Source organism: Lissotriton vulgaris, chromosome 6, assembly GCF_964263255.1.
Source record: "Lissotriton vulgaris chromosome 6, aLisVul1.2, whole genome shotgun sequence".
Classification (NCBI taxonomy): domain Eukaryota; kingdom Metazoa; phylum Chordata; class Amphibia; order Caudata; family Salamandridae; genus Lissotriton; species Lissotriton vulgaris.
The window spans coordinates 1,361,269,113-1,361,295,561 of NC_141694.1; the positions used below are offsets into that span (position 1 = coordinate 1,361,269,113).

At 50.8% G+C, this 26,449-nt stretch overlaps 1 protein-coding gene across 2 annotated transcripts in view; it reads right to left on the reverse strand.

Annotated features, from left to right (window-relative positions):
• The window catches only part of USP34 (ubiquitin specific peptidase 34), a 2,709,276-nt gene that overhangs the window by 2,430,975 nt on the left and 251,852 nt on the right, over window positions 1-26,449 (reverse strand). For both annotated transcript variants that reach the window (XM_086927486.1, XM_086927485.1), the window contains exon 10: window positions 14,451-14,543. In XM_086927486.1, coding sequence (XP_086783612.1) covers window positions 14,451-14,543 — 93 coding nt within the window. The remainder of the gene's footprint in view (window positions 1-14,450; window positions 14,544-26,449) is intronic.

A 26,449-nucleotide genomic window follows, 5' to 3' on the forward strand; every position in this document is an offset into this window, starting at 1 on the left:
CTGAGAGGGGAATTATGCTCAGGTACAATTTACCCATATTTTCAGTGGATTTCTTCATGTTTGCCCATCTGATTCTCCTCCAAGCTTGAATTATTCTGAGGTCGCTATTTTCGTAAGTTTCATTGGCCTCAGTTATCAAATCATAGTTAATCTCGGTTGAAAGGGGATTGTGGTCGCTTTCCGTGCGACTGGAGATTTGGAAGTTGAGAATCTTAGGCCATAGGGGCATACTAACCATAAAATAATCAGTTACAGAAGTTTGACCCCTTCCGCCTTAGGTTGGTTGCCCTGGGCTATCCCCCTTAAAACGCCCATTACATGCTCTAAAGGAAAAGGAGTAGGTTATGGAGGTTAGCTGAAGTACCATGGCTGACCATTGTTTAGCTGGGTACATATTTCGGTGGGGGATTGACCATATTTCATCCTCATCTGTTGAGATTCGGGGACTCCAATAAGTGGTTCATAATGACAATTGAAGTCACCACCAATCATCAACGCAACATCTCCCGGAAGGGAGTGCAAAAGAGAGGACTCTGGCCTAGAGTAGATATTAATAAGTGCCAGTTTAGGTGTTTTAGTGTGTGACAATATGATACAGGTTATATCAGGGCTGTTGGTGTATATACTTTTCGCGGAAAACCCAAGATGGGTACCTATCCAGATGCATAGTCCCCCCGATGGTCTGCCTCTAGGACCTTTCAGGGCTGGCTCCATAAACGTTGAATAGCCCAGTCTATGTATGGGGTTAAGAGCCCATGTCTCCTGGAATATACATATCCCGTGGAAGTCTACAAAGGCACACCAGTCAGGATTATCCTGGTTGGCGGCGACACCTGCTATGTTCCAGGTTAGAATTTTTAAGGTTGAATTTTGGTTATAGTTTCTAGGTGACTGATTACCACAATTAACCAAATTATTCAAACCACCAGGAGCGTTTGTAGGCCCATTTCGTACTGGGTCAGATGGTGCAGTAGTAGGGACAGTAATGTAAGCTGTTGGTAAGGTTATTGCTGATCCTCTCGGCGATGAATCCCTATCCAGGGAGAATTCATCACTGGAAGATAGCAGGTCAATAAGATCTTCTGCAGCCTTCTGATCCAATCTCCCTTTAACATCTAGAAGTGGCTGGCCAGTATCTTGTCCAAACCCCTTTTCCACAGATCCCCCGTTACTTAGAGATATAGTATTCTGTACTAAAGCTTGGGACACAGAGCATCAGTCGCAGTCCCCCAGACCTGAGAGGGCGTCAAATCTATTAAAGAGCATGATGTTCCCCAAAGGGCATGTGTTCGGCGCTTCGTCCTGTGGGAATAGGTCTCTTGTGGTTAGATACCGGGGTTCATAAAAGTGGGACAGTGGCAGTGTAAGAATTCCAGGCAACAAAATATTTTGTGGCCAATTGCAAATAAATTTGACGCACCTCCAGTCTCTAAAATTGATTATAACACAGTCCCCCGCCATGGTTTTAGTGCTCTTGCCAATCCAGTTCACTCTCCTGGCAAACAGAATTTCTGCTGTTATATTTATCGGAAGCGGTCATTTTTGATTGAGCCAGAAGGTGCACTTATTTTTTAGTTCTGCATACGTCTCCCTTTTCCCCTGTGCCAGAGAGGGAACCCCTGCCAAAAACACCACATAGGGCGCTGATTGGGGTGGAAAATCGATATTGGGCAGGGGATCAGCGCTCTGGACCAAGGGCAGTTTTTGTAGTCTGGGTGCTGATGTGCCAGCAGCTGTTTGATGGGGTTTGTCCCTTATAGCTGCATTTGCACCTGCTGGCAGGCTGGGAGCTTGGCCATCGACAGAGGTTAAGGCAGGAGATCTTTGAGTGGGGACAGTACGACTGTTTGATGCTGCAACAGCGTTGAAGTCAATTGGTCTTTGGCCTGGAGTTTTTGTCTGCCTGTGAGTAGAGTCATTAGCCCTCAGACCCGCTTGCTTCTAGAGTGATGCGAGTGGGAGTTCAAGGCAGACTAATCTATTCTCAATTGAGTCCAGTCGTGTGGAAATTGGGGTGCAGAATTTTTCGAAAGTGGTTTCTAGTCTCTTCCAAAATAATGGGCTCATATCAGGTTGTTCTTCTCCCCCCAAAGTAGTATTTGGTCCGTTATGCTCTTCTATGGCAATTGTTGGTGAATGGGGTGGACTAGGAGGAAGTCTGGCAGCTGGGACTTCATTAGGCACATCCATTTTGCCAGTTTTAGCTTATTTGCCTCCTAGAGTTGTTTGTGCACCAGTGCGCTTCCTTTTAGCAGCCGCTCCCGCATCTCGCTGTGGAAGGCCTGATTTTGCGTGGGAGGCTGAGCGGGTTTTAATATTGGGAGAGGGGATAATCTTTGGGGCATTATGGACATCCGTCCCAGTAGGGGAGTTTAAGCTTATATCATGGATAACAACGGACTGTGACGTGTTACTTCGCTCCACGACTCCCGAGGGAGGCAATGTGTCCTGGGAGTTAGATGGATGGCGAATTGGTGATCTTGCCCTCGCCAGGCTTCCCAATGAAGATCTTTTATCAAATGGGGTATCCAAGGAGAGTCTCTGTTCAGTGAGTTCGATATCCTTGGCCAGTGCTGTTGATACCCTAACTAGAAAGTTATCCAGGGTGCCTAATAGTGAACCTCCGGTTGACTTCCTAATATTCGGGGCTTCAGGTGGTGCAGTTGACATGATTACTTTCGAGAGCCGGTCACTTAGACTCCTTTATGGGAGGGGTCAGGTACAGTAGCAAAGAAGAAAAATAAACGGACCTTAATTCACGGGAGCAGATGAAAGGGGGGTGGACCGTCCCGTCCTTGTCCGGTCTTGAACGGGCTTGAACGGGCCCGCCCTTGGCCCAGGCTTCGCCCGGCGCGTCCCGCACGCGTCCCGCGAAGAGGGGCTCAGCGCCTGCTTTATGCACCTCCTGGTGCGGGCACGTCGTCAGCGGTGCGCGCCGCTGCTGTGCCTGCCGGGAGTTGTAAATGATGCGGCTGACTCTTGGCCGGTGGCGGCGTGGGTTATGGCCCTCTTGACTCTTGGTGGTGGCGGCGTCCTGTGCAGGTAAGGTAGGTAGCAAGGTCCTATTTAATAGTGTTTACCTTGTAAGCGATATGGAGGACATTAATCAATTTAGGGTGATTCACAAGACCTGAATGTATACTTAGAACACTGTGTTAGTAAGACTTCACTTTAGTTCCACATCATTGTGGTCTTAGAGAGTACAGTTTTGTCTAATATGGGTGCGTAGTGCTTGAGGTTGCTGGCGGTTGTCGCTTCAGAGGTTGCTGGTGCCTGTGCCTCGATGCCAAGGACTTAAGTACTCTTGGGAGGGCTTGCAGAGCCGGGCTTGTGAATGGGAGGGGGTAGCCCAGTTTTTGTAACTATAATTAGCTAGCTGCACTCTTTTATCCCCCTGGGAGCTCAGCACAGTGGGACCGCAGCATCTGAAGGGTTGAAGCTGTTGTTGTCTTGTCGATGTCCTCTGTTTCCTATATTTTCCTTTAATTCCCCCCAAAAAGCCCCGGCCTCCCTGCCAGACAGCCCTGGCTCAGCTGTTGAAGTGCGCTTTTTGGATAGCCATGCTGACCAGGAGATTAACCAAGAAAGTAGAGTATTGGGGGCTGGGAGCTGGGGCTGTGTCGGTCTGTAGCAGGGGTTGAGGCTGTGCTGCTGGTGTTCTTAGGAGGGGCATGTTCACAGAGCTCTTGGGTGTGAGGCTGGTGGGAGGCTCGTCTAACAGGCCCTGTCCACCTGCTTCTCGTTGCGCCCCTCACCTGCTGCTCACGCTGCCTCCTTTTGGGAACTGGGCTGGGTACTACGTCTGACGTTATTTGCCGCTTATCGGGCAGTGGCTGGCAGTGAATGGGCTTCTCAGTGGGGAGGTGAGAGGAGGAAGGCCCGAGCGGGAGCACTCGAGAACACTGCAAGCCGCGCCCAGCCTAGCCTGGCCTGGCCTGGCCGCCTCCGCAGGAGTCTCGGGCTCGCTCTTCGCAGTGGAGAGTAGCCCCCTGCGCTCAGGCCCCTTACCTAGGTGCCACTACCGGGCAGCCTTTCGGCTTTTATCCGCACCAGCGGCACAGCAGCGACAGCGGGCTCGAGGCTCTGCTCCTGCGGCTTCTCGCTCCCTTGCTGAATTTCCAATCATCAGATCCGTTCAGAAACTCTGCCTCTGCTTCCGCTGCAACTGCCAGCGCTTTCCTCGGCACTTTGAAATCAGGACCTTGGCCTGCAGTTCTCCTTCCTCACCTATTTGTTGCTTGTTCCGCCTTGTACACAATTCACTTAGGCTGCACTCTGAGCACAAACACAAGTTTAACATAGTAGACTCTGATTTGTCCTATGAATAGAACCTAGTGTCTCAAATAAAAATACTTTTTGTAAAGACTGTTCGTGTAATGCAACTCGATGGTAAGCTGCTGCTCTTGAAATGAGCTCTTGATAAGCCACATTATTATCTGGAGGTGATGGCTTTGCAGGATATAGATGTTGCTCATTATCCATGGGTGGGTCAATATTACAGTGATCCCATGGGTCTGCTGGTAAAAAAGTATTGTCCTCATCATCATCCGCTATATCAGGCTGTGTATGTGGAGACCCCCTGAGGTGTTATGCGTAAAGGATCTGAGCCTGGCAATTGTGGTAGCGGTGAAGATGGTGGAGGGGATTGAGGATTAGGGTAAATAGGGCTAGTACCATGTCCTCCTTTTTCTTGAAAGGAATTTTATAACTAGTGTCCTCTCAACTACCTTTCCTTTTATAAGGTGTTTTAGCCAAAATAAGTCCAGTATCTGGTTTGATGTAGATTTTCTTCTGCTTAAGGGATAGTTTTTCTTTCATAATGTCCAGGATAGGTTCCGGAGGCTTTGGAAGGCTCTCTTGATTTCGGCGCTGAAGGTTTTGGGTCCAAACTGGACTTGTCTTTAGGAGCAGGAGGTTTCAGTTCCAAAGACTACTTTTCTAGGCCTGATCCCGGGCCAGAAGGCTTGCCTAGTTGTTTTGGTGCCAGGCCCAAGGGCAGAGCGTCGGAAACATCATCTCGGTGCCGACCATGGCCTAAAGGAAGAGGATGTGCCTAAGCCTTTTGTTTGGTCAAAGAGAGCCTGTGGGGAAAAAGGGCTTTAGTACTCACAGCACCCTGTCCCAGGGGAACGTCTTCAAATTCTATTTCCAGTTCGGAATCGGTTTCTGGGGTAAAGGCGGCTGCCTCCTCTTCTGCTGCCGACGCTTCCACCAGTTCATGTTCGGATTCTTCCCCGAAGGTATCCGGAGTATGTTAGATGCTTTGTTGCTGTATTTCTCTTCTCGAGCCTGACGATCTCGTAGAGTCTTTTTCGATCGGAACGACCAACAAGCTTCACAATCTTCTTCTTCTATGTGCTCCAGTGAGAGGCACTAGTTTCGGACTTTATGCAGGACGGTGCGAGTGCACTTGGAGTAGAGTCAAAGTCAACCGACGCGGGTGGGCCTGAAGGCAGCCCAAGATGTCTTTGACCGAAGATGGAGATTCCCGATCGATTCAATACACGGAGAATAGTGAAACGTGCACGATAACAATACCGTCAAGGGTACAGTGAATTGCACATCAAGGGGAACCCGAAGGATGGTTTCGAAACGAAGCGCAGCAAACCACAACACCCGATGGTTGAAAAAAAACAATCTAAAAATGGAGTTGATGTCCATTGCAAAATCACCGAAAGGAGGAGTCACCTTACTTAGTGACTGGAAAAGACTTCTTCGAAGAAAAACAACTTGCAAACATCCGGCACAAAAATAGATGGCAGGAGTATACAAAGCATGTCAATCTACAGCACACATGCCTCAAACGTAAGGATTTCACCATCTTGGTTGTGGTGAAATTAAGAACTCTGGGACAGGGTTCTGTTACGTTAACAACTGTGTGAACACCTGGTTACTCCATACAAAGTGGCCCTGTGCTAGGATTGCTGCCCTAAGATGGTCCAAACTATACCTACACTGAGATTAGGTTTGTCTAGAAAACCAAGTTTGCATTTTTTTAAAAGACCATTTCCAACTGTTCCTGTCTCAATTCGACTAGGGGGAGGGGGGGCAGGGGGGGTTCACAGGTACACAACTGAAAGAGCAGGCTCCCATCAGTGCTCTTTCAGCTCTGGGGACCACATGGAGTGCTGCTAATGTGGATCTGAGACATCTGCTAGGATGATAGGCCTTAATAAGGGGATGTAGATATTGTGGTCCTTTCGAGTTCAGGATCTTGTAGCAAAAGCATAGAACTTTGAAAGAAATCCTTTTCCTGGTTGGGAATTAATGCAGTTCGACAAGGGATGAGCCAATCAATGAGTGTCTGGAAATGTTCAGCCTAGCTGCAGCAGTTTGTACTCTTTGGAGCTTCTGTAGATTGCATTCTGCAGTACCCAGATACAATACATTGCAGTAATTCAGACAGGAGATCAAAAAGGCTTGAATTACTGTCTTCCTAGGAATCAAGAATCAAATAAATGAATTCGTGCACAAGCAATTTGCAAAAATGTTCAACATTGTAGCGTGCGACTTGAGGTATCACTCTCTAGACCATAGAGTGTGTACCAAACATCAGCATATGGCGTCCTTGATCCTCAAGGGCGGCCCTCAAGGCACTGCAAGACTGCGCGCATGCGCTTAAATCATTGAAAACCAAACGTTCTTGGATAGTTTGCAAAGCTTTCCTTCAGCTTTATTTCCCAAATTTTTAGTTTATGTTCATATCATATAGTCGTTTTTTGTTCATCAAATAAAGTTAATCCATTGAAACAATGCAGTATTCAAACAAGTTCCCAATGCATTTCGTGCGTCTAGCGCACTTCATCAGGGGAATCTCTTATCTCTGCTCTTTCGAAATTACGCGTTACCAAACGCCGACATTGTGAAACATGTGTAATTTCGGAAAATCGGTAACTTGAAAAGTACTTACCCAATCTGGAAGATCCTGGCGCTAAATTAAAATAAAATTCCACGTTATTTTTCTAAATATCTGTCCAATTTCCTTATTAAGAGTGTGACTCATTTATTGACTCTGTGTGTGCAGTCATCCTCGACTCCACCCTCCTCATGAAGAAGCAGGTCAACGCCATCTCCTCCTCCTGCTTCAGCACGCTCCGCATGCTTCGCAGGATCTTCAAGTGAATCCCCACAGAAACAAGGATGGTCACCAAGGCCCTCATCAGCAGCAGACTGGACTACAGAAACGAACTCTACGCAGGAGCCCCAGCCAAACTCCTGAAACGACTCCAACGCATCCAGAAAGCATCCGCATGCCTGATTCTCGAAATACCTCACCGCAGCCACATCACACCCCACCTGAGAGACCTGCACAAGAGGATAACCTTCAAACTCCTCACCCAAGCACACAAGGCTCTCCACAACACTGACCAGAGTACCTCAACAGCCGACTCAGCCTCTACGCCCACACCCGCCAGCTCCGCTTCACAGACCGCACCCTAACCACCGTCCCCCGCAACCGAAGAGTAACCACCGGAGACAGATCATTCTCCCACCTCGCCGCCAGACATGGAACATTCTCCCCATCCACCTGAAACAAACCGAAGACCTTCGAACCTTCAGGATACTCCTCAAGACCTGGCTCTTCGAACAGTAGCAGCTTCCCCCCACTCCTTCGCCATGAGACCCTCACGGGTATGTAGTGCGCTTTATAAATGCCATGATTGATTGATTGATTGATTGAAATACCCAACACTCTCCTCTGAAAAGCCTAAGGCTACTTAACAACTCTACCACAAATAGAGCACCTTGGGATTGTTAAAGCAAGCCCCTGCACACTAGTAAGGGATCCCTGGAGTCTCTACAGAGTGCACCTAATTTTGGTACACTAAATAAAGAGCCAGCTTCCTACACACACGAAGATATGGTGCAGCGGCATCGGCTGCAGTACTGAACAACACCCTTCTGCATGCCTGCCCCTTCTCCCCTGAGCCAGCTCTCCAGGTGGGTGGGCACAGTAGCAGTGAGTGACAACTGACCCACAATTGAGCAAAACTACCAGAATGGAGCAAAGGAAATGGGGGACTTCCCTTACCCTCACCAGCTCTCACTGGCACAGGGGCGCCTGCTTTAGGGTAGCGTCCTTTCTGAAACTAGCTGTACGCTTGAGAAAGAGTATGCTTTGTTAACCATGGATAGTTGATTGATTTTAATGATTTCTTAGGTCACTAATGTAGTGATTTCATGAATTTGTACGATGTATATTTTAATGTAAATTATTTGAGCTTTTATGGATGTTTCTGACACTTAAATAAGGTTTCCTGATGATGAGTATATATTAGATCTTTTCTAAAGGTTATTCAGTCAAACATATTCAAGCTCCTTCAAACCGATGGCTTCCCGAAATGGATAGGGTTGTTCGGTGTGCAGACATTACTGTATACTGTAATAAAACTATTATTGTTATAAATTAGGTATTCATAGTATTTTTAACTAACCAGTAAAATGCAACTTGCAGCTTAGACTCAAAGATCACATATTCCAAAGATTTCCTCACTGAGATTCATCCCTTTAACAACAGGGAATTTTTTATTGAACTCAAGTTCATCTGTTATCAAAGCTCATGGCATCTTTGCTGAATTGAACGTTACATAGAGTCTTACGTATTTTTTATGTAGAAGGTCTACAACCTGAAAGCCACATTGGATGGTGCATCCCAGTGTCCCTCCTTCCTTCCTTTTTCTCTGGCCTACCTACTAGCGCTGAGAGTTGCTGCCACCATTCAAGCTCCAAATAGTCCTATATGAACTCCTCAATTTCCTGAATCTCACCAGCTACTATCCCCCCTCTCACTACATCCCCCGCTCACTTGCAGACCACCACCAGCTGCCCTACACATGGGCAGTTCTGCGGGTGAGTGTGAGCGGTTGAAACAACAGCAAATTTGAAAGCAGGAGCAGGAGCTACGGAGGGGAGGGGCACGTCAAGGACCGTGAAAGCACTCAACACAGTGCTGAGGAAAAACAGAGAATACAAAGTGAAAACTACGAGACGACGGACTCTAGTTGGGAAAGAATTGTATTCGTGCTAAAATGTAACCCACAACAGATACTTAAAAAATGTAAAAACAAAATGCGAAAATAGAACGGTCATTGTATTTCTCATTGGATTTCTCGGTCACACACAACTTATGTTATGCAATAAAGAGAAATTATTGGAACAATATGTACTTGTTTGTCAAAAATCAAAAAAAGGACTTTGAAAAGTCAGTCAGTCAAATACACTTTATTCGATTGGTTAAAATCATAAAAGGAATAAAATATTTATATACAATTAAAAATCACTTATTTCATACATATACACAATCATAGAAAATTCATTGTGAGTGCGTACTTTAGACAAATGCAAACCTGGACACTATACAAGCATTTCGATGTTATTGCACGCTAAAACTGTACAAAATCCCTCAATGGCCCTTTTTGGATTTAATTATGTAAGCCGCAGCTAAGAAACTGGCTAGACAAAAAATAACACGATTGCTACACAAGGACTGTAGATAAACTAAGGCAGGCCTAACCTGGATAAAGCCTGCCTCTCTTAGTAGAGGTATCAGATATTTCTTCCTGGGGGCCGTGTACAAACTACAAAACATGAAAAAATGCATAGAGTCCTGCATAGAGAATTCATCACAGCTACACGGGGGCCGCTTTCCGGCTTACACCATGATAGATAAGTGCCTAGGGAGTAGTGGATTAGGTTGAATCTAAATTTAATTAACAGAAATCTATGAAAGGGCTTAGTTACAGTTCTGAGGTAAGGCTCGAGTGAGGGCGAAGTTAACAACAAGTAATGTAGTCTGACAGTTGGTTTGATCAGTTCCTGCTCTTCCTGAGCCAATCTCACCCTAGCCATAAAATTCTTTTTGGTCCAGATGAGATCCTCTCGCTTAAAGCTGGAAGGAACATTATATAAATCTGAACGTCCTAGCTCTGCAAAGGTATATCTTACTATTCTAGCCAAGGTATTTTCATTGCATGGTCTAATGACATAACATCTGTCAGGATGGAGTGGTTAAGTGTTAGCTCAGCATTAAGCCATGTTTTTAGCCAGAATAATAAAGGGGCCATTCTGATTCTATCTGTTACATAGTCTAAGCCCACCTCCCCATGGATCGAATATGTAGGTGTGGACTGGGGGATGGACAGCAGAAGTCTCAAGAACTTGTTTTCTGCTTTTTGAATTAGATCTTGTGATACATACCACCATAATGAGAAACCATACATGACTATGGAAATACATTTAGAATTATAGATCTTTAAAAGAGCCTCCATGGGCCTGGCCCCCAATCTTTTTGAGAAACCCAGCAACGCTGAGGACGCTCTCACTAGTGATAAACTTTTGGCCTTTATTTGTGGACCCCACATGCCCTTCTCATCAAAAGTAACTCCCAAACAGGGAAAGACTTCCACCCTAGACACTGCCTCTCCCTTACAGGAAAAGGGTATAATTTTCCTCTTGTTTCTATGTCGGCCCACCACCATAGTATGGGACTTGTTCGCATTGATCTTTAGGTCCAGCTGATCCATAAAGGTCCCAAAAGAATCTAGCAGACGCTGGAGGCCCACCCCTGTACCTGCTATCAGTACAGCATCGTCAGCGTGTAGGAGAGACGGGATCTTTACTTCTCCTACACGCGGGAAGTCCCCCTCCACAGCCTCTAGGTGTTTACCCAGGCCATTTATACAGATGGTAAAGAAGAAGGGGGCCAAGATGCAACCCTGGCGCACTCCTCTCAAGGATTAGAAGTGACTTGTACATCTTCCCTACTTCGTGACCATCACTGAGGCAAACAGTTCCCAATGTAAGGAAGCCAAAAAATACACAAGTGGTTTATCCACGCCAATCTGCACTAGAGCTTCCCACAATTTTGACCTGTTCACTAGGTCGAAAGCCGAGGAGAGGTCCATGAAGGCCAGAAACAAGGACCCCTCCTTGGCCACTGTGTACTTAGATATTATCAAGTGCAGATTGGAACACTGGTCCAATGTGCCCCTTTTTTCTCTAAAGCCATATTGAATGTTTGACAGGCCCCTGCACCTTTCGATGTTAACTCTAAGTTTGCATAGTAAGACTCTGCCTAAGATCTTAATTGCAGTCTAAAAGGGAGATTGGCCTGTAACACCCTGGGTCGTCCCGCTGGCCTTTTTTAAAGATTGGCACGATGATGGAGGTAGACCAAGTTTTGGGAAAGACTTTACCGTTTGCAGCTAAAAATACGCTTGTTAGAACCCCCGCACAGAGTTTTGGAGAGTGTCTATAGAAATCAGCGGGGACGCCATCCTGCCCTGGGGCCTTCTTCTAGGAAGTCTCCTCAATGGCTCTCTCCACCTCATCAGGGGAAAAGGGCAAGGGAGCGCACAGATTCTCCGGGGCATCAGTTTCTCGATTACCATATACCTCCCCAAAATGCATTAGCCATTTGTCATCTGGGATGACGCATTCCATAACTGTGTTGTCCCACTCTGCGAAAAATGGTTGGTCAACTATGCCCCAAAACTGTGAACTATCATGCAAGACCTCACAAGAAAGTAGATCTTCCCAAGCCTTCTTTTTAATATCATTTTTCCTCCCATTTACAGTGGCCTTGTACTCCTTTCTTAAACTGGCCACCACTGCCCTCCCTCGGGGTGGGTTTTAAAGCTGTCATTAGCCCCTTATGGGCTTTGGAGCACTTGGCATCGAATCAGTGATGCTGTTTGATCCCCCCCCCCTGTACAGCTTTGACCGTTAAAGCTCCAGCAACATGGGAACATATAGATTTGAAGGCCCCCATGACCTCGTGGGCACTAGCCTGTTGGTCCTGTCAAATAGCCATATGTCCCTCAATTGTGGGCAGTAATTTATCCATAAAGTCTCCGGGGACCATTTTTGCCCATTTAACCCTTCTCCCTTGATCCGTGGGCATATGGTATGACCGATAGCCGCAGGGCGGGGCATATCTTCCATGTGGGCTCTCCAGTGCATAGTTAGCAAGACCGGGTTGTTGTCGCTATGAATTGAAGCGAAAGTTTTATAGGACAACACTCTATGTAAAATACCCGAGGTCAGGAAGATGTAATCTAAGATGGACCCAAGACTAGAACCTTTATATGTAATGGTTCTGGCCCCTCCCTCGCTAATACAGGGTTCATATAGATTCAAGATAGCGAGCAACTCTTCAAGCGCCTCCCCAGACTTGGTGTGCTCGAAATGGGGTGTCCCTATACTTTGAAAAGTAGTTCATCGGTTCTCATCTAGAACTGCTGAGACTTTCGGCAAAGTGGGAAGGGCTGGCCCAAGCAAATTCTTAAGTAGTGATAGAGAAAATAAGGCTGAGAAATGCGACAACATAACAGGCTCAACAATCAATCAATCAATCAATCAGTAAACTTGTAAAGCGCACTACCTACCCGTGAGGGTCTCAAGGCGCTGAGGGGAGGGGGTGTTGCTACTGCTCGAAGAGCCAGGTCTTGAGGAGCCTTCTGAAGGTGAGCAGATCTTGGGTCAGCCGCAGATGGGTGGGGAGGGTGTTCCAGGTCTTGGCAGCGAGGAAGGAGAAGGATCTGCCGCTGGAGCTCGATTTCGGTCGGGATCCACTTGTAGATCCTGCGAAGCATGCGGAGGGTGTTGTAGCAGGAGGAGGAGACGGCGTTGACCTGCTTCAACATGGAGAGGGAGGAGTCGAGGATAAATCCTAGGTTGCATGTGTGGTCAGTGGGAGTTGGTGCTGTTCCCAGTGTGGTCGGCCACCAGGAGTCGTCCCATCCAGAGGGGGTGTCGCCGAGGATGAGGATCTCCGTCTTTTCTGAGTTTAATTTCAGGCGGCTGCTCCTCATCCACTCGGCGACGGCATTCATTCCCTCATGGAGGTTGGTTTTGGCGGTGTGCAGGTCCTTGGCGAGGGAGAGGATGAGCTGGGTGTCGTCTGCGTAGGAGATGATGTTCAGGTCGTGTTGGCGGGCCACTTGTGCGAGAGGGGCCATGTATACATTGAGGCTGAGGGATGAGCCCTGGGGTACGCCGCAAATTATGTCGGTGGCTTCGGATCGGAAGGGTGTGAGGCGGACTCTCTGGGTGATGCCGGAGAGAAAGGACAGGGTCCAGTCCAGGGCCTTCTCCTGGATTCCAGCTTCTTGGAGGCGTGTCCTTAGTGTGCAGTGGCAGACCGTGTCGAAGGCGGCTGACAGGTCCAGGAGAATGAGGGCTGAAGTTTCGCCGTTGTCTAGTTGGCGCCTGATGTCGTCTGTGGCGGCGATGAGGGCTGTCTCAGTGCTGTGGTTTCGTCTGAATCCGGACTGGGATGGGTCTAGGGTGTTGTTGTCCTCGAGGTATCGGGTCAGTTGTGTGTTGACGATCTTCTCAATGGCCTTCGCCGGGAATGGGAGCAGGGAGATGGGCCAGAAGTTCTTGAGGTTCTTGGGGTCCGCCTTGGGCTTCTTGAGGAGGGCGTTGATTTTGGCGTGCTTCCAGCTTTCCGGGAAAGTTGCTGGGTCGAAGGAGATATTGATGATCTTCCGTAGTTGGAGTGCGATGGTAGCGTCTGCTTTGTTTAATACGTGGTGTGGGCAGGGGTCTGATGGTGATCCAGAGTGGATGGAGTTCATGACCTTGCGAGTCTCGTCATCGTTGACGTGGGACCAGGACGTCATCGGGTTGGCGCAGGTGGTGTTCGGGGTGGGGTCTGCCGTAGTCGGGCGGTCGAGGTGTTGAAGCTGTTGTGGATGTCCGTGATCTTGTGATGGAAGAAGGTGGCCAGTGAGTGGCACAGATCTTGCGAGGGCGGATGTCGTTGGTGTTAGAGCTGGGGTTGGAGAGTTCCTTCACTATGCTGACGAGCTCAACAGGGCGAACCATCTCTAACAGATCGGTAACTCAAAAAAAACTCATCATTGGGTTGAATCTCCTGCATGAGTGATGGTTCTCCACTGACGTGCCTTATGAGTCTTATAGATAACACATGGACTTCTGCCTAAGGGTCGAAAGCATCCACTAACATCCCAATCAACCAAATTAATGAACTCTAGTTATTTGCACATTTGACACTGTTTTCACAATCACTAGTTCTCTTAAAGAAATATTTAGCTGTTGTCGTCCTTTTTATAGGGTGTTCATAACAATTGATAAACCACTTTATGACCTTGCACTTTGCATCACACACAGCACCATCAGCACTAGATGCACTGTTTGCTATTAACCATTTAGTCGATTATAATACAAACATGAAGTTATTCTCTCTGTAAATGCCTGTATGTTAAACAGATGAAGAATTTGCTTCACAAACTAATTGCAAATGGTGTCTGTAATTTTTAATGTTCGCTAATTTGTACTATTAGGCTATTAATTAGAAGTACTAATGGAGATTGGAGCATTTATGACTATTGCAAAACAACAAATTCCAAAAGCAATGAATCAAAGGGAAAAAGTCTATAACAAAAAAAATAAAACTGTGCTTTATGGTCTTGATATTCATTTACCTGTGCTGCTGCCCAGATGCAGTCTATGTGAGAAGTACTAAGCCGACCTTCAGCAGCCAGAAAATTCAAAATCACTTGACACTGTTTGATGATCTATAAAATAAAAAGAGAACATTCAGTTAAACTTCATGCATGAGGAGCATTGCTATTATTATCTACCTTAAAGAATGTACACGTTTGAGCTTGGTTGCCTCCATCTTACTCTGCATTGCTACAAGATTCTATTCAGAGAGCCATGCAAAAGGAATGTTTTGCAAGGGACATAAGCAAAGACAGACACCATCAAGCCTGCAAGGAAGCTGTAGGTCTTATTTCAGCTCACAAGTTAGGGGGTGACGTGTGTGGCCTAGCAACATGGCCGACTACCCGCATTCGCTCCGAGCTCTGTGACACTGGCTAAGATCCTGATGTAATCCTACTTTTCAATGACCCATCACCTCACTGTAAATTGGTGCTTGGACATCTGCAGTGATCAAGGTAAACTTTAACAAAACCTCCTGAGACTGTTCCTGATGACATAGATGGAAGGCATTGCCGGGCGATACCGCAGGTGTTGTGGCTTTGTGGATTTGGGCGGCCTGCACAAGATCAGGAGCAGTGTGATACTGGCATCAGCTCCGGTTCCCCTGGCAGCAGAGTCCAGGTCTTGGAGGCTGAAAGACAGACTGGCGAGAAACACCCGGCTGCCAGCAATTGACATTCACAGAGTACTGGGTTGACTCATGCGGGCAGGGGACACCACTGCTGGCTGAAGGGGTTTGTGATGGCAGCTGGATTCCTCCGTTAGGAGCTGGAAGACCTGCACGGGGGAGGGGTCTAGCACCTGCCACAGACCTGCTGCAGATCCAAGGCCCTTGGCCTGAGAGAAATCGGGCACTGGGTGGGGGTGGAGAGGGGGTAGGTTCGGAGGGGTGGGGGAGGGAGAGGGGTTGGACTTCTGCTGCAATAATAGACTAACGGGGCTTATAGTATCAACCAGCATGCCCTGGTGGGCCCTGGTCTTATTTTCTCAAAGTTCTGCCTGCCGGGTGGCACAGATCTATTTGCTATGCCGGGAATGCACTTTGCGTATTACACACAGCATGAGTGAAACATACTTAGTCGACTGCAGTGTTTTGAAAGGACCAGAATGGGCAAAGACGGGGCTGTAAAAACTTCACAATTCAACAAAATGAATTATGCCACTCCCTGAGAAGATAGCTCTGTTAGTCAGACGAGGAACCAGTGGGGGCAGTAAAAGGGCTTGGAATCTTCACTGACATTGCAGCAGCTATACAGGGCACTCACATAGGCCTCAAAGGAAAAATAGACACAATAAGGAGCAAGGTTAACCTCTCGAGGGTGGATATGCAGAAAGTTGCAGACCAAGTAATAGAAACAGAGGAACAAATTGCAACACTGCAAAAAGAAGATAAATCGTTGAAAACTATGTTTGCCTCACCAGACCACCAGATTAGGGAAATGACTCGAACATGCAGTGTGCACAACAACTTCACATTTACCAGATTTCCTGAAAGAGTGGAAGGACCTTGGATGACGTGTTCCTAGAAGAATGGTTTATGGCAACATTGCGAACCCCGAGTCTTTCCAAAATGTTTCCAGTAAAGAGAGCCCACAGGTCATTAGCGGTCAGTGGCCAATTTGTGTTACAAAAAAAAAGTGCCAGGGCTCTCGTGAAGAGGCAGATTGCACCAGCCAGTTTCTGTCAGCGGCGCCTTAAACAGAACCAACTACTGACCATGAAGTTGGGATAGGATGTGGAGTAATGGCCAGAGCTACCTACTTAGTAGCTGTGGAACCAGGTTTCCAGCATCGGCTCAACATCCTGGGATTCTGGGCAAATCAATTAATCTCCCCATGCCTACCATAAATGAATGTGTCCTTAACTGGTGCTCATGAAAAGCACAGGGATGACGTAGAAGCATAGCAGGACTGTGTAGACCCATAGGCTGCCATTATTTGAATTTAAAATAGTGACTGCACTTTTGAGGACTCCGAGACCACCAGTTTCCCATCATGCCTAGTAGGTGGCAGTTGCCTCACTTCTTTTGAAGGAATACATTAGTGATAGGCTGTCCCAATAGTATCCTCAGTTATGTCCACAGGGGAGACGCGTGGGTAGCTTAAGATTTCAATGGAGATTCCCCTAATAGAGAACTGGTTAGGTAAGAAACAATTCCTTCTCTCATAGGGAGATCTCCACTGATAGTCATAAGCATTTGAATAGAATAGCAAGCTCACCCCCCACCAAGAGTGATGGAAAACAGAGGAATGACAATAAGCTTGAATTAAGCAAATATATTTCTGAGGGAAGCTTGTCCTACTTGAGCATCAGCTCGAGCAACCGAATCCAAACAGTAATGCTTGGCAAATGAATGAACAGACCTCCATCCAGCAGCTTTGCAGATTTCATCAAAGCGGCAGCAGCTGCTTTACCTGTAGTAGAATGGGTCTTAGGTCTAGCTAATAAATTCCTGTTGGATTTTTGACAGCATAAGAGAATACAGACCGGGCCATAATTTATACAAAAAATTGGACTGATCTACGTATGTCACAAGTCTGGTCTGAATAAAACTTCAAGACCCGCCTCACATCTAGGGAACAAAGAGTTCTTTAAACCTGGGTTCAAGGGTGCTGAAATAAAGTTGGCAATACAATTATCTGATTGACATGAAAGTCCATAAGTACCTTGGGGAGGATTTAGTGTGTCTCCTTATAACTACCTTGTTAGCGTGGAAGACAGTGTAGGGTTCGTGAGAACATAATGCCTGTATTTCGCTAACCCTACAAGTGGATGTATGTTGTGAGAAAATGGCTCTATATATACTGGACTAGAATGAAGTACAGTGTGTATAGAGTTCACAAAACCCAGAGGTATAACAGAGGTTAAAGTCAGAACTGACCTTACTCTCCAAAGTGGTAGCTTGGTCGAGCAGTAAGGCAGTACCAGAGGACAGTGTAAAGCATTTGTCGTACACACTCAGTCAGCAAAAAGGTTTCCCATACTCAAGGACTTAACTCCAGGCCAATTGTTTTTATATCCACAGATATAGGTGTTTTATTTTTTTAGAACCAACAGTTATAAAAATATACTTTTCTTGTTATGAGTTCTCTCATGTAAGGGGCGTGGCTAAGGCGCCGATGTAGGTGGAAGCGGGACTCCGGAGCTCCTCCGCGTCCGCCTCGCACCACCACATATCCTGGGTCCCGACTCGGACCCCGAGCCCACAGAAGTGCCCAGGAGAGTAACGGGAGCGAGTAGGGGGATCCCAGAGGTCTGGGGGCCCCTGCATGAGCCCCCACGGAACTTTTGGCGGAGAACGAGGCACCCGGGGAACCGAGCGCCCAAAATGGCGGCCGCCGTCCCGAACTGAAACGCCTGGCGGAGGAGCCCTGGTGAGACCGAGGAAACCTAGGAGGCAGTGGCGGCTGGCTGGTTATTGGCGCGGTCCCCCCGGCACCCGTAAGAGGTGAGGAGTGCTGGCTGGGGCCACGGTGCGCGGAACCGGAGAGCGAGGGACGGCCGGCTTGCCTGACCTTAAGATGGCGCCGCCTGAGAGCCTGTAACTGCTTTGGCGGCCGTTTGCGGAGCCCCTGGGACCTCGTGGAGTGCCGTGTCCGTCATCCGGGTGGTGGGTTAGCCACGGACCCCACACCGCCAGCAGACGAGTGGTGCCAAGCCAACGACGACGGGGAGAGCAGGGGAGAAGGTAACGGCTGCCCGCTCCCACGGGGCATTTGATCCGGAGGCGGGAAAAGGCGGCTACTTGGCCGGAGACGCCCGGGCGCCGAGCGCCGCATTGGGACCGGCGATGACAGGCGCGAAATCAGCCTGAGTCTCCCAGTCGAGGGAGGTCCCGCCGGGCGACCGGACTCGGAGCACTGGTGCCCCAAGGCCCTGGCGGAGCGGGGCCTGACCACTGGGCTGCTTCTTGGACTTGACCCCGCGTGACGCAGGCCCAGAGATACGCGGGAGCGGGGTGCCTGTAGTGGAGCTGGTGTGGAGAACGGGAGCGTCGCCGGCCACTGCAGGGGCACAAGAAGCTAGCTGCCCACCAGCATGGTGCGGGGAGGCAGGAAGAAGGGCTTTGAGGCCCTGAAGCTGGATGACCCGGGCCACCTCGTGGAAGATGACCCGCCGGGACTTGGAGAGGGGAGCTCGACCCGCCCGCAGGACCCTTCCCTGGGGGACATCATGCAGGCGATCGTAGCGTCGCGGGAAGCTCTCGAAAAGCGCATGGATGCCATCGGATCGGACCTGACCCTGCTGAAGGACGACCATAGGAAGCTAAAGGAGCGAGTGGCGACCTCGGAGGTTACCCTGAAAAGTCTGCCTGGGGACGTGACTGAGCTAAAGGCATCACTGGCAGAGATGGCGCAGAAGGTACGAGTGCTGGAGCTCAGAGCCGAGGACAGTGAAGGGCGCTCTCGGCGCAATAACCTCCGCCTCGTAGGGGTCCCCGAAAAAGTGGAGGGGCAGGATGCGGTCTCCTACCTGGAGGGCTGGCTGCGGACTGAGGTGGCCCCAGAAGGACTTTCCCTGTTTTTTGCCATTGAACGAGCGCACAGAGTCCCCGCGCGCCCCCCCAAGCCAGGGGGGCCGCCGCGCCCGATTGTACTGCGTCTCCTACACTTTAGGGACAGGGACCATATCCTGCGGAGGGTGAGAGACCTCCCGGACCTGAGAATCGACAACAGCAGGGTCAGGGTCTTCCCGGACTTCACTAGAGACGTGCAAAAACAGCGGACCTCCTTCCTGGCGGTCAAGCGGAAACTGAGATCGCTGCAGATGCCCTACGCTATGCTGTTCCCGGCGTGGCTGCGGGTGGTTGCTGGGGAGCGCACCCACTTTTTCCTAACACCACAGGAGGCCTGGAGCTGGTTGGACGCTAGGGGGGAGCCGGGCGAGGATCCCCCGCCGCAGACCCCACCCAGGAGACGCTCTACGGAAACTACGCCGACACGACGATCTGGCTCCCCATCGGGATGGCAGCAGGAGCGAGCCAAGGCGGTGCAGGCGGTGGCGTCCATCAGCCAGGGAGACGCCAGCCCCTCCAGTAGTGCATCGGAGCAGTCGAGGGTCAGTGCTCCCAGCCTTGGCTCCAGCAGCGGGCACGAACTCTCGGAGACGGACCTGCCGGTGGTGACTCCCCAAACAGCAGATGGTATCCTTGGCTGATCTGGATCGAGTGACACTGGCCGCATATGTAAGGTACTGGGGTGAGGATGGGGGCCGCTTCCGGACGCTATGCAGTGAGGTGCGGATACCCCCCGGGACCTATGACTGGGATTGTGGGGGAGGGGAGAGTCGGGAGACCTCTCCTGAGTATTGTTGGGGGAGGTGGGGCGGGGGCGGGGGGTTTCGGGCCTGTCTGGGGTCGGCGTCGCGGCCGCTCCAGCCCTATTCTGCAGTGATACACTTTTGATATTTGAGTTTGGATGGGGTTTCCATGTTGGTTGTCTGTCCTGGGGAGTGGGAGTTGGGGTAGTTTGCTTACACAAGTTGGGGGGGGACCTGGGCGTGCTGGGGGGGTCACTGGGAGGGTAGATAGGACACGGAGGGCTCTACCATGGGATCCGACTAAGGCTACAAATGTCTCACATGGAACGTACGGGGGATGCACTCGATGCATAGGCGACACAAGATCCACTCCTATTTAGTCAGGCGGGGCATTCACATCGCCTTCCTTCAGGAAACGCATCTGCTAGCCAAGGAAGGGAAGGCGCTGCAGCGACGCTGGAGGGGGCAGGTCTATCACACTGGCTACTCTGCTTATGCTAGGGGGGTGGCCATATGGATACGGGCGGGGGTACCTTTCCAGTGAACACAACAGGTAATTGACCCAGAGGGTAGATACATAATGCTACGAGGCAAGCTAGATGGGAGGGACCTTAATCGGGGTTGTTTGTACGCCCCGAATGTGGACCAGCCTGCATTTCTCTCTCTACTCTCCAACAAACTGGCCCCGTTCTTAGTGGAACCCTTGCTCCTGGGCGGCGACTTTAATAGTGTGACTGACACTGCCCTGGACAGATCGCACCCCCCCCCTGCTGAATGCACCAGCTGGCAAACTTGCACTTGCGCGTTCGACCTGGCAGCGCCGGTGGGGACTGGTCGACTCCTGGAGGGCTAGCCACCCGTCGGACAGGGACTATTCGTTCTTCTCCGCTCTCCATGAGTTGCACGTTCGCATAGATGCCTTCCTGTGTTCCCAGGACGTGCACGCGGAGGTGTGCCACAGTGAGTATCTTACGCGCTCGATCTCTGACCATAATCCGCTCCTCGTGCGGATGCGCTGGTCGCAAATCCGCCCGAGGATCCCAGCCTGGAAACTCCGCCCTGAGGCACTAGACGACCAGCTTTTCCGAACCACAATAGCCTCGGGCATCGAAGCGTACTTCCAGGTGAATGCGGGCACGGCGGGCTCAGCTGCGATGGAATGGGACGCCTTTAAATCTGTACTGCGGGGCCAGTGCATCGCGACGTCATCGGGGGTGCGGAGAACGTTACTGGAGGAAGTCGCGAGGGAGGACGAGGCACTGCGGGAGCTACAGGGGGCAAGACCTGAACGGCCGGACACTCACGAGGCCCTGCTGGAGGCGCGTGAGGCGGTGGCGGCGACGGTGGAGCGCCTCCGGTGCTTTGACTACAAGGCCTACCTTATGCGAGCGCACTCGGAACGAGACAAGTCAGGAGCTCTTCTGGCCTGGCTGGCCAATCCGGCTCGCCGGAGCTCGGTCATCCTTGAGCTCAGGGACCACGCGGGGGCGGCGCGCTTTGATCAACAAGGGATCAACGCCTTGTTCTATGACTACTACATGGAGCTCTACCGTAGCAGGGTCCTCCCATCGCTGGAGGAATTCCAGGCCTTTACAGAGGATCTTGACCTGCCGGTATTGGAAGAGGAGGACGAGAAGCGGCTCGGGGCCAAGATCGAGGAGAGAAAGGTGCGAGTCGCCATCAAGAGCATGGCCAGGAACAAGACGCCGGGCACCGACGGATTCCCAACGGAATTTTATCTCACCTATGCTGATCTCCTTGCGCCCCGGCTGACGTGGCTATACAACGAGTCGAAGCGGCTGGGCCGTCTTCCTGCGACCACGAGGGAGGCGCTGATCGTCCCCCTACTGAAACCGGGCAAGCAACCATGGGACAGGACGGCATACCGCCCACTGTCCATGCTCAACCTGGACTACAAGATTTTGAGGAAGATCTTAGCGACGCGCTTGCTTCCCCACATGCCCAGGCTGGTCCACGCCGACCAGTCAGGCTTCATTCCGACCAGCAACACGGCGCTGAATGTGCGGCGACTCCTACATGTACTGGAGGCTGACACCTATGACACCGACGAGGCAGTGGTGTTTGCTGTCGATATGTAGAAGGCCTTTGACAGCCTGGAATGGCCTTATCTCTTCCACGTTCTGCGCACGCTGGGCCTCGGCGAAGGCTTCGTAAATTGGACAAAGCTGCTCTACCAGGACGCGACGGCGAGGGTCAGAACGGGGAGGGTTATCTCGGAAATGTGCTTGGTGGGCAGGGGCACCCGCCAGGGTTGTCCTCTCTCCCCCCTGCTGTTTGCCCTGGCTGTCGAACCCCATGCGGCGCGAGCCCGGTTGGGCCGGGCATATCAGGGCCTGGACGTCTATGGACAGGTACACCACATCGCATTGTACGCGGATGATCTGCTGCTGTTCTTGGAGAACTCGGCGGACTCCCTGCGTGGAGCTCAGACCCTCCTACAATCGCTGAGTAGAGTATCGGGCCTCCGAGTGAACTGGGCGAAGTCCCACCTATTTCCAGCCCGCCCACGGAGAGCATGCCCGCAAACCACGGAGGGCGTGTCGTGGGAGGAGAGGAGCCTGCGTTATCTTGGCACCTCGATTTTCCATGACAGAGCGGATATCCTTGAGGGAAATATCGGGACGGCAATCAGGCACACCAAAGGAAACTTTGACTTTTGGAGCACGCTCCCGTTGTCACTCATGGGGAGAGTGGCGCTGCTCAAGATGGTGACTTTGCCGCGGCTACTTTACTTCTTCGGGACCCTTCCGATCTGGATCCCGGCGAGCTACTTTCGGCGGCTGCGATCGATGGTTATCGGCTTTCTGTGGGGGGCGGGCAGGCGCAGGGTGGCGCATGCCACGCTTCTCCGACCTCGGGCGGATGGAGGTCTGGCAGTGCCGGACTATGAGCGTTACTACCTAGCGGCGCAGCTGCAGTGGCTGACGCAGTGGGTGGCAAGAGCCAGACAGGGGGGGGACGGCTCTGGGGAACCGGCGGGCCCGGTCCAGGTGTTGTCCCGGATTGTCCTGGGACTTCCGATGGGAGATTTCCACCTCACTCAGGAGTTTGCGACGGCCCGAAAATGCTGGAACAGGTATCGCCGACGGAGCGGTATTGCGGTTCCGTACGCACCTGAGATCCCACTTAAACTCTGCGGGGCACTCCCGCATGGGGGTTCGTGGCGCGGGCTGGATGACTGGGACCAGCGGGGGCTGTCATCCATGGGCGACCTTTACGAAAACGGGGCGCTGTTGCCGTTCGACCTCCTGAGGGACCGCTTTGAGCTGGCGGGAGGGGACTTCCTCCTTCACGCAGCACTAACGGCGGCGATCCGCAAACACTGGAAGGCGGGCATGCAGGAGCCACCGCTATCTCTGGGCTGCCAGTACGTTGTGATGATGGCGGGGACGGTCAAGGCTGTCACGTGCCTGTATCGACGAATGGTCTCGGAGTCCGTCGCCCCACTGCTGGCCTTGAAGGCGAAATGGGAGGCTGACCTGGCGACCGAGATCCCCGAGGAGGCGTGGAATGGTATACTGGAACGGGCCCGTAACGGGATGCGCAACGCGAGGTTCCAGCTGGTGCACTTCTATGTACTACACAGGGCCTACTTGACCCCCGACAAACTACATAAATACTTCCCGACCCACCCGGCGTCCTGCCCGCGTTGCCCGGCAGATCTCGCAGATTTCCAACACATGTTCTGGTCTTGCCCTGAGCTGGGTTCCTTTTGGGGAGAGGTAGTGGAGATTTTGAAGGAGGTAACGGAGAGGGACCTGCAACTCACCATGGCACACTGCATCCTACACTGGTTCCCTCACACATCAAAAAACAAGGTTACTAGCAAATTTCTGGATCTGGGGCTCCTCCTGGCGAAGCGGGCCATCACGTCTCAATGGAAGGCATCCAGGGGCCCCACGGTGGAGCGCTGGAAGGCTGAGCTGCATAAATGGGCGTTGTGTGAGGGTGAGCTTCGCCTGCAGGCCGCGCTCAGGGCGGGCAATGACATGGCACTGGAGAGGGCCAGGGCGTGGGAGGGGCTGGTCCTGGACCTCACGCTCCTGGACATGGACGAGGATGACACCCCGGCGCATACCCCGGCTCCGGTGGTGTGCCCGCCGGACGCGGGGGTGACTTAGGCCCCCTGTGCTGCTCCCCTATTTGCATTCCACTGTGGTGACTTACGAATAATTGCTGATAAATCCTGATGCTTTGTTTCGGAGCTGGTTTAGCCGGGAGGGTTGAGGGCTCGGTTCGGTGGTACTCTAGCACGCCTGGGGGGGTGGGGGGGTGGGGGTCCGGGAGAGGGCAAGGGCGGTTTTGGGCAGGTTCTGGGCGGGGGGGGGGTAATTGGGGTGGGGAGAGTTGGGGGGGGGCGGGGGGAGGGCTGTCCAGTAGGGGTGAAGAGTGACTCTTGGTTCAACTGGACGTGGGCTGCGGGACAGGGAGTGGGAGGTCTGAAAAGCAGCACTGCCATTTCCCTAACACCTGGTGGCTATGTTCCAACACAGTATTCTTCGGGCGGCTTGTCCCCCCATGGTATTGCCGCTCAACCTCCGGGGTGTGAGCTGAATGGCTGTGTAACACGGAAGTGGGGAAGTCGCGCATTCCTAGAGCGTCAAGAGAAATGGCTCGAACATACTGTATGTATCACTGATCTTGCTGCAATAAAAAGATATTTACAAAAAAAAAATGAGTTCTCTCATGTAATTACTTTGCAAAGGAGCAATAAAGTTTGTGCACACAATTAATACAGTATTGACAGTAAGCAACACAATCTTAAGACACACTGTAGCATTGAGCTCAATGGGTTTTCCACATGTAAGTACAGTTGATTACTATATAGATTACTTTAGTAGTCCCAGGACTAGATCCTAGATTCAGTCCTGGGGTCTAAACTGGAACCAGATTAGCAAAAACGTTTTAGTTACTGTAGAGAATTTTCATGAATATAAAGCTGTTTTAAAAGTTCACACTTAGAAACTTTTCAATGGAAATCTGACAATGTTATTCAATGGGAGAAAATGCAGGTTGCAGGTAAAGTATGATCGTGTTACTTTGGTAACCCAGCACTGCTCTCCTAGGGCCAGCACTGGGGTCTTAACTCAAAACAGGTAAGTAATTGCGTTTCAGTATTTTGTGTGATTTTTAAAGAATATTAAAAGTTTTCAAAATTAGACACTTAGAAGTAATTTCATAGAAAAACAGACAATAGGTTCCTATTGAGAAAATACAGATTACTAGTAAACCCGGTAAGGATTACTTTTGCGGTTCAGTACTGGGCTGAAAAGGTACAGTACTGGCTTCACCCCTGATCACAGGTGAGTACTTCGGAATTCGGCTGATTTTATATGAATATTTTCAGTTTTCAAAACTCCACACTTAGAAAATTTTCGAGTCAAAATTGGTCAATGTTATCCAATAGCAGGTAAGTGAGTTACCGGTTTCCAGGTGAGTACTTGGTTGGTGAAGTTATGGTTCTGGGCATAGACTCAGGGGTCCCCCAGGGTCAGGTAAGTACAGTAGGTTCAGCCCCAGCAGCACAGGGCCGGCCGGGTGCAGAGGTAGTTAGGCCCAATGATATCCAATGAGGGAAAGGGGGCCTTTGGTTGGTGACTGCTGGCTAGCAGGCCACGGGGCTGTAGGAGCTGGGCTCCTGATCACTTGCTATGGGCAAGGGGGGAAGTAGGATAGGACAAAGATGGCACAGCCAGCGGCACTCGGTGGCTGGGTGCAGGGTGCTTTTGAGCCGTCGGGCGCTCAATGTTATCCAATGGGAAAGGTAAAAAAGGAACAAAGGCTGGAGGCTCGGGGACGGAGACTCTCCAGGGGCGACCAGCACTTCGAGAGGTAAGTTGGGATCTTGGAGCACAGGAAGGCACCCCAAAGGGAGGCACAGGGGGCTGTAGGGCGCCGGTTGCAGGGGTGTCTTTGGGTGTCGGAAAAGCTTACCCTCAGCTGGTTTTGGTTGGGGTGGCCCCTGGTTCTGAGTCTGCAGGCGTCGGCTGGTTCGTCGAGGAGGGTCTTTGGGCACTGGACTTCGGGTCCCAGTCGCCAGGGGTACGTCCTCGTAGTCTTGGTTCGGTTGGGCCCGGCCCGTGCTTGGCGGGTGCAGAGTGGGCTGGTCCAGAGCTTCCTGGCTGGCACCAGGGGGGGTTGTTGCAGCAGAGCCTCTGCTGATGGGAGTCCCAATCTTCAAGAGGGTCAAGGTAGGCAGGTCCTCTGGGTGTCCCAAGGTTGCTGTCCGCAGGAGTCGCCGGGTTTTAGGCAGGAGCAGGTTCCAGGATCAACAGGCCGGTAGGGCTGGGGCCAAGTCAGTTGTTGTTGTCCTGTTAGCAGCTGCACGGCGGGTCTTCTTCTTGATCTTCTTTCTTATTTTTGGTATCGGAATCCAAGGAAGGAAGGTTCAGGGAGCCCCTAAATACTAAATTCGGGTGTTACAGGTAGGGCAAGGACAGGGTTCAATGGTTCCCTGTCCTGGGGTGAGTACACCCCCTAGCCTGTCCAGCAACATGTCTGCTGTGTGGCATCCTCTGCAGCCACTCAGCCAGACATGGATTGTAGGTTAGGGTTTCAGAGGGAATCTCTAAGATGCCCTCTGGTGCATTTTACATTAAATCCTACATTGGCTTCAGTGCAGGTTAAATGTGCTGAGATGTTTGATACCAAACTTGTCAGTCTTCAGTGTAGCCATTATGGTGCTGTGGAGTTCGTA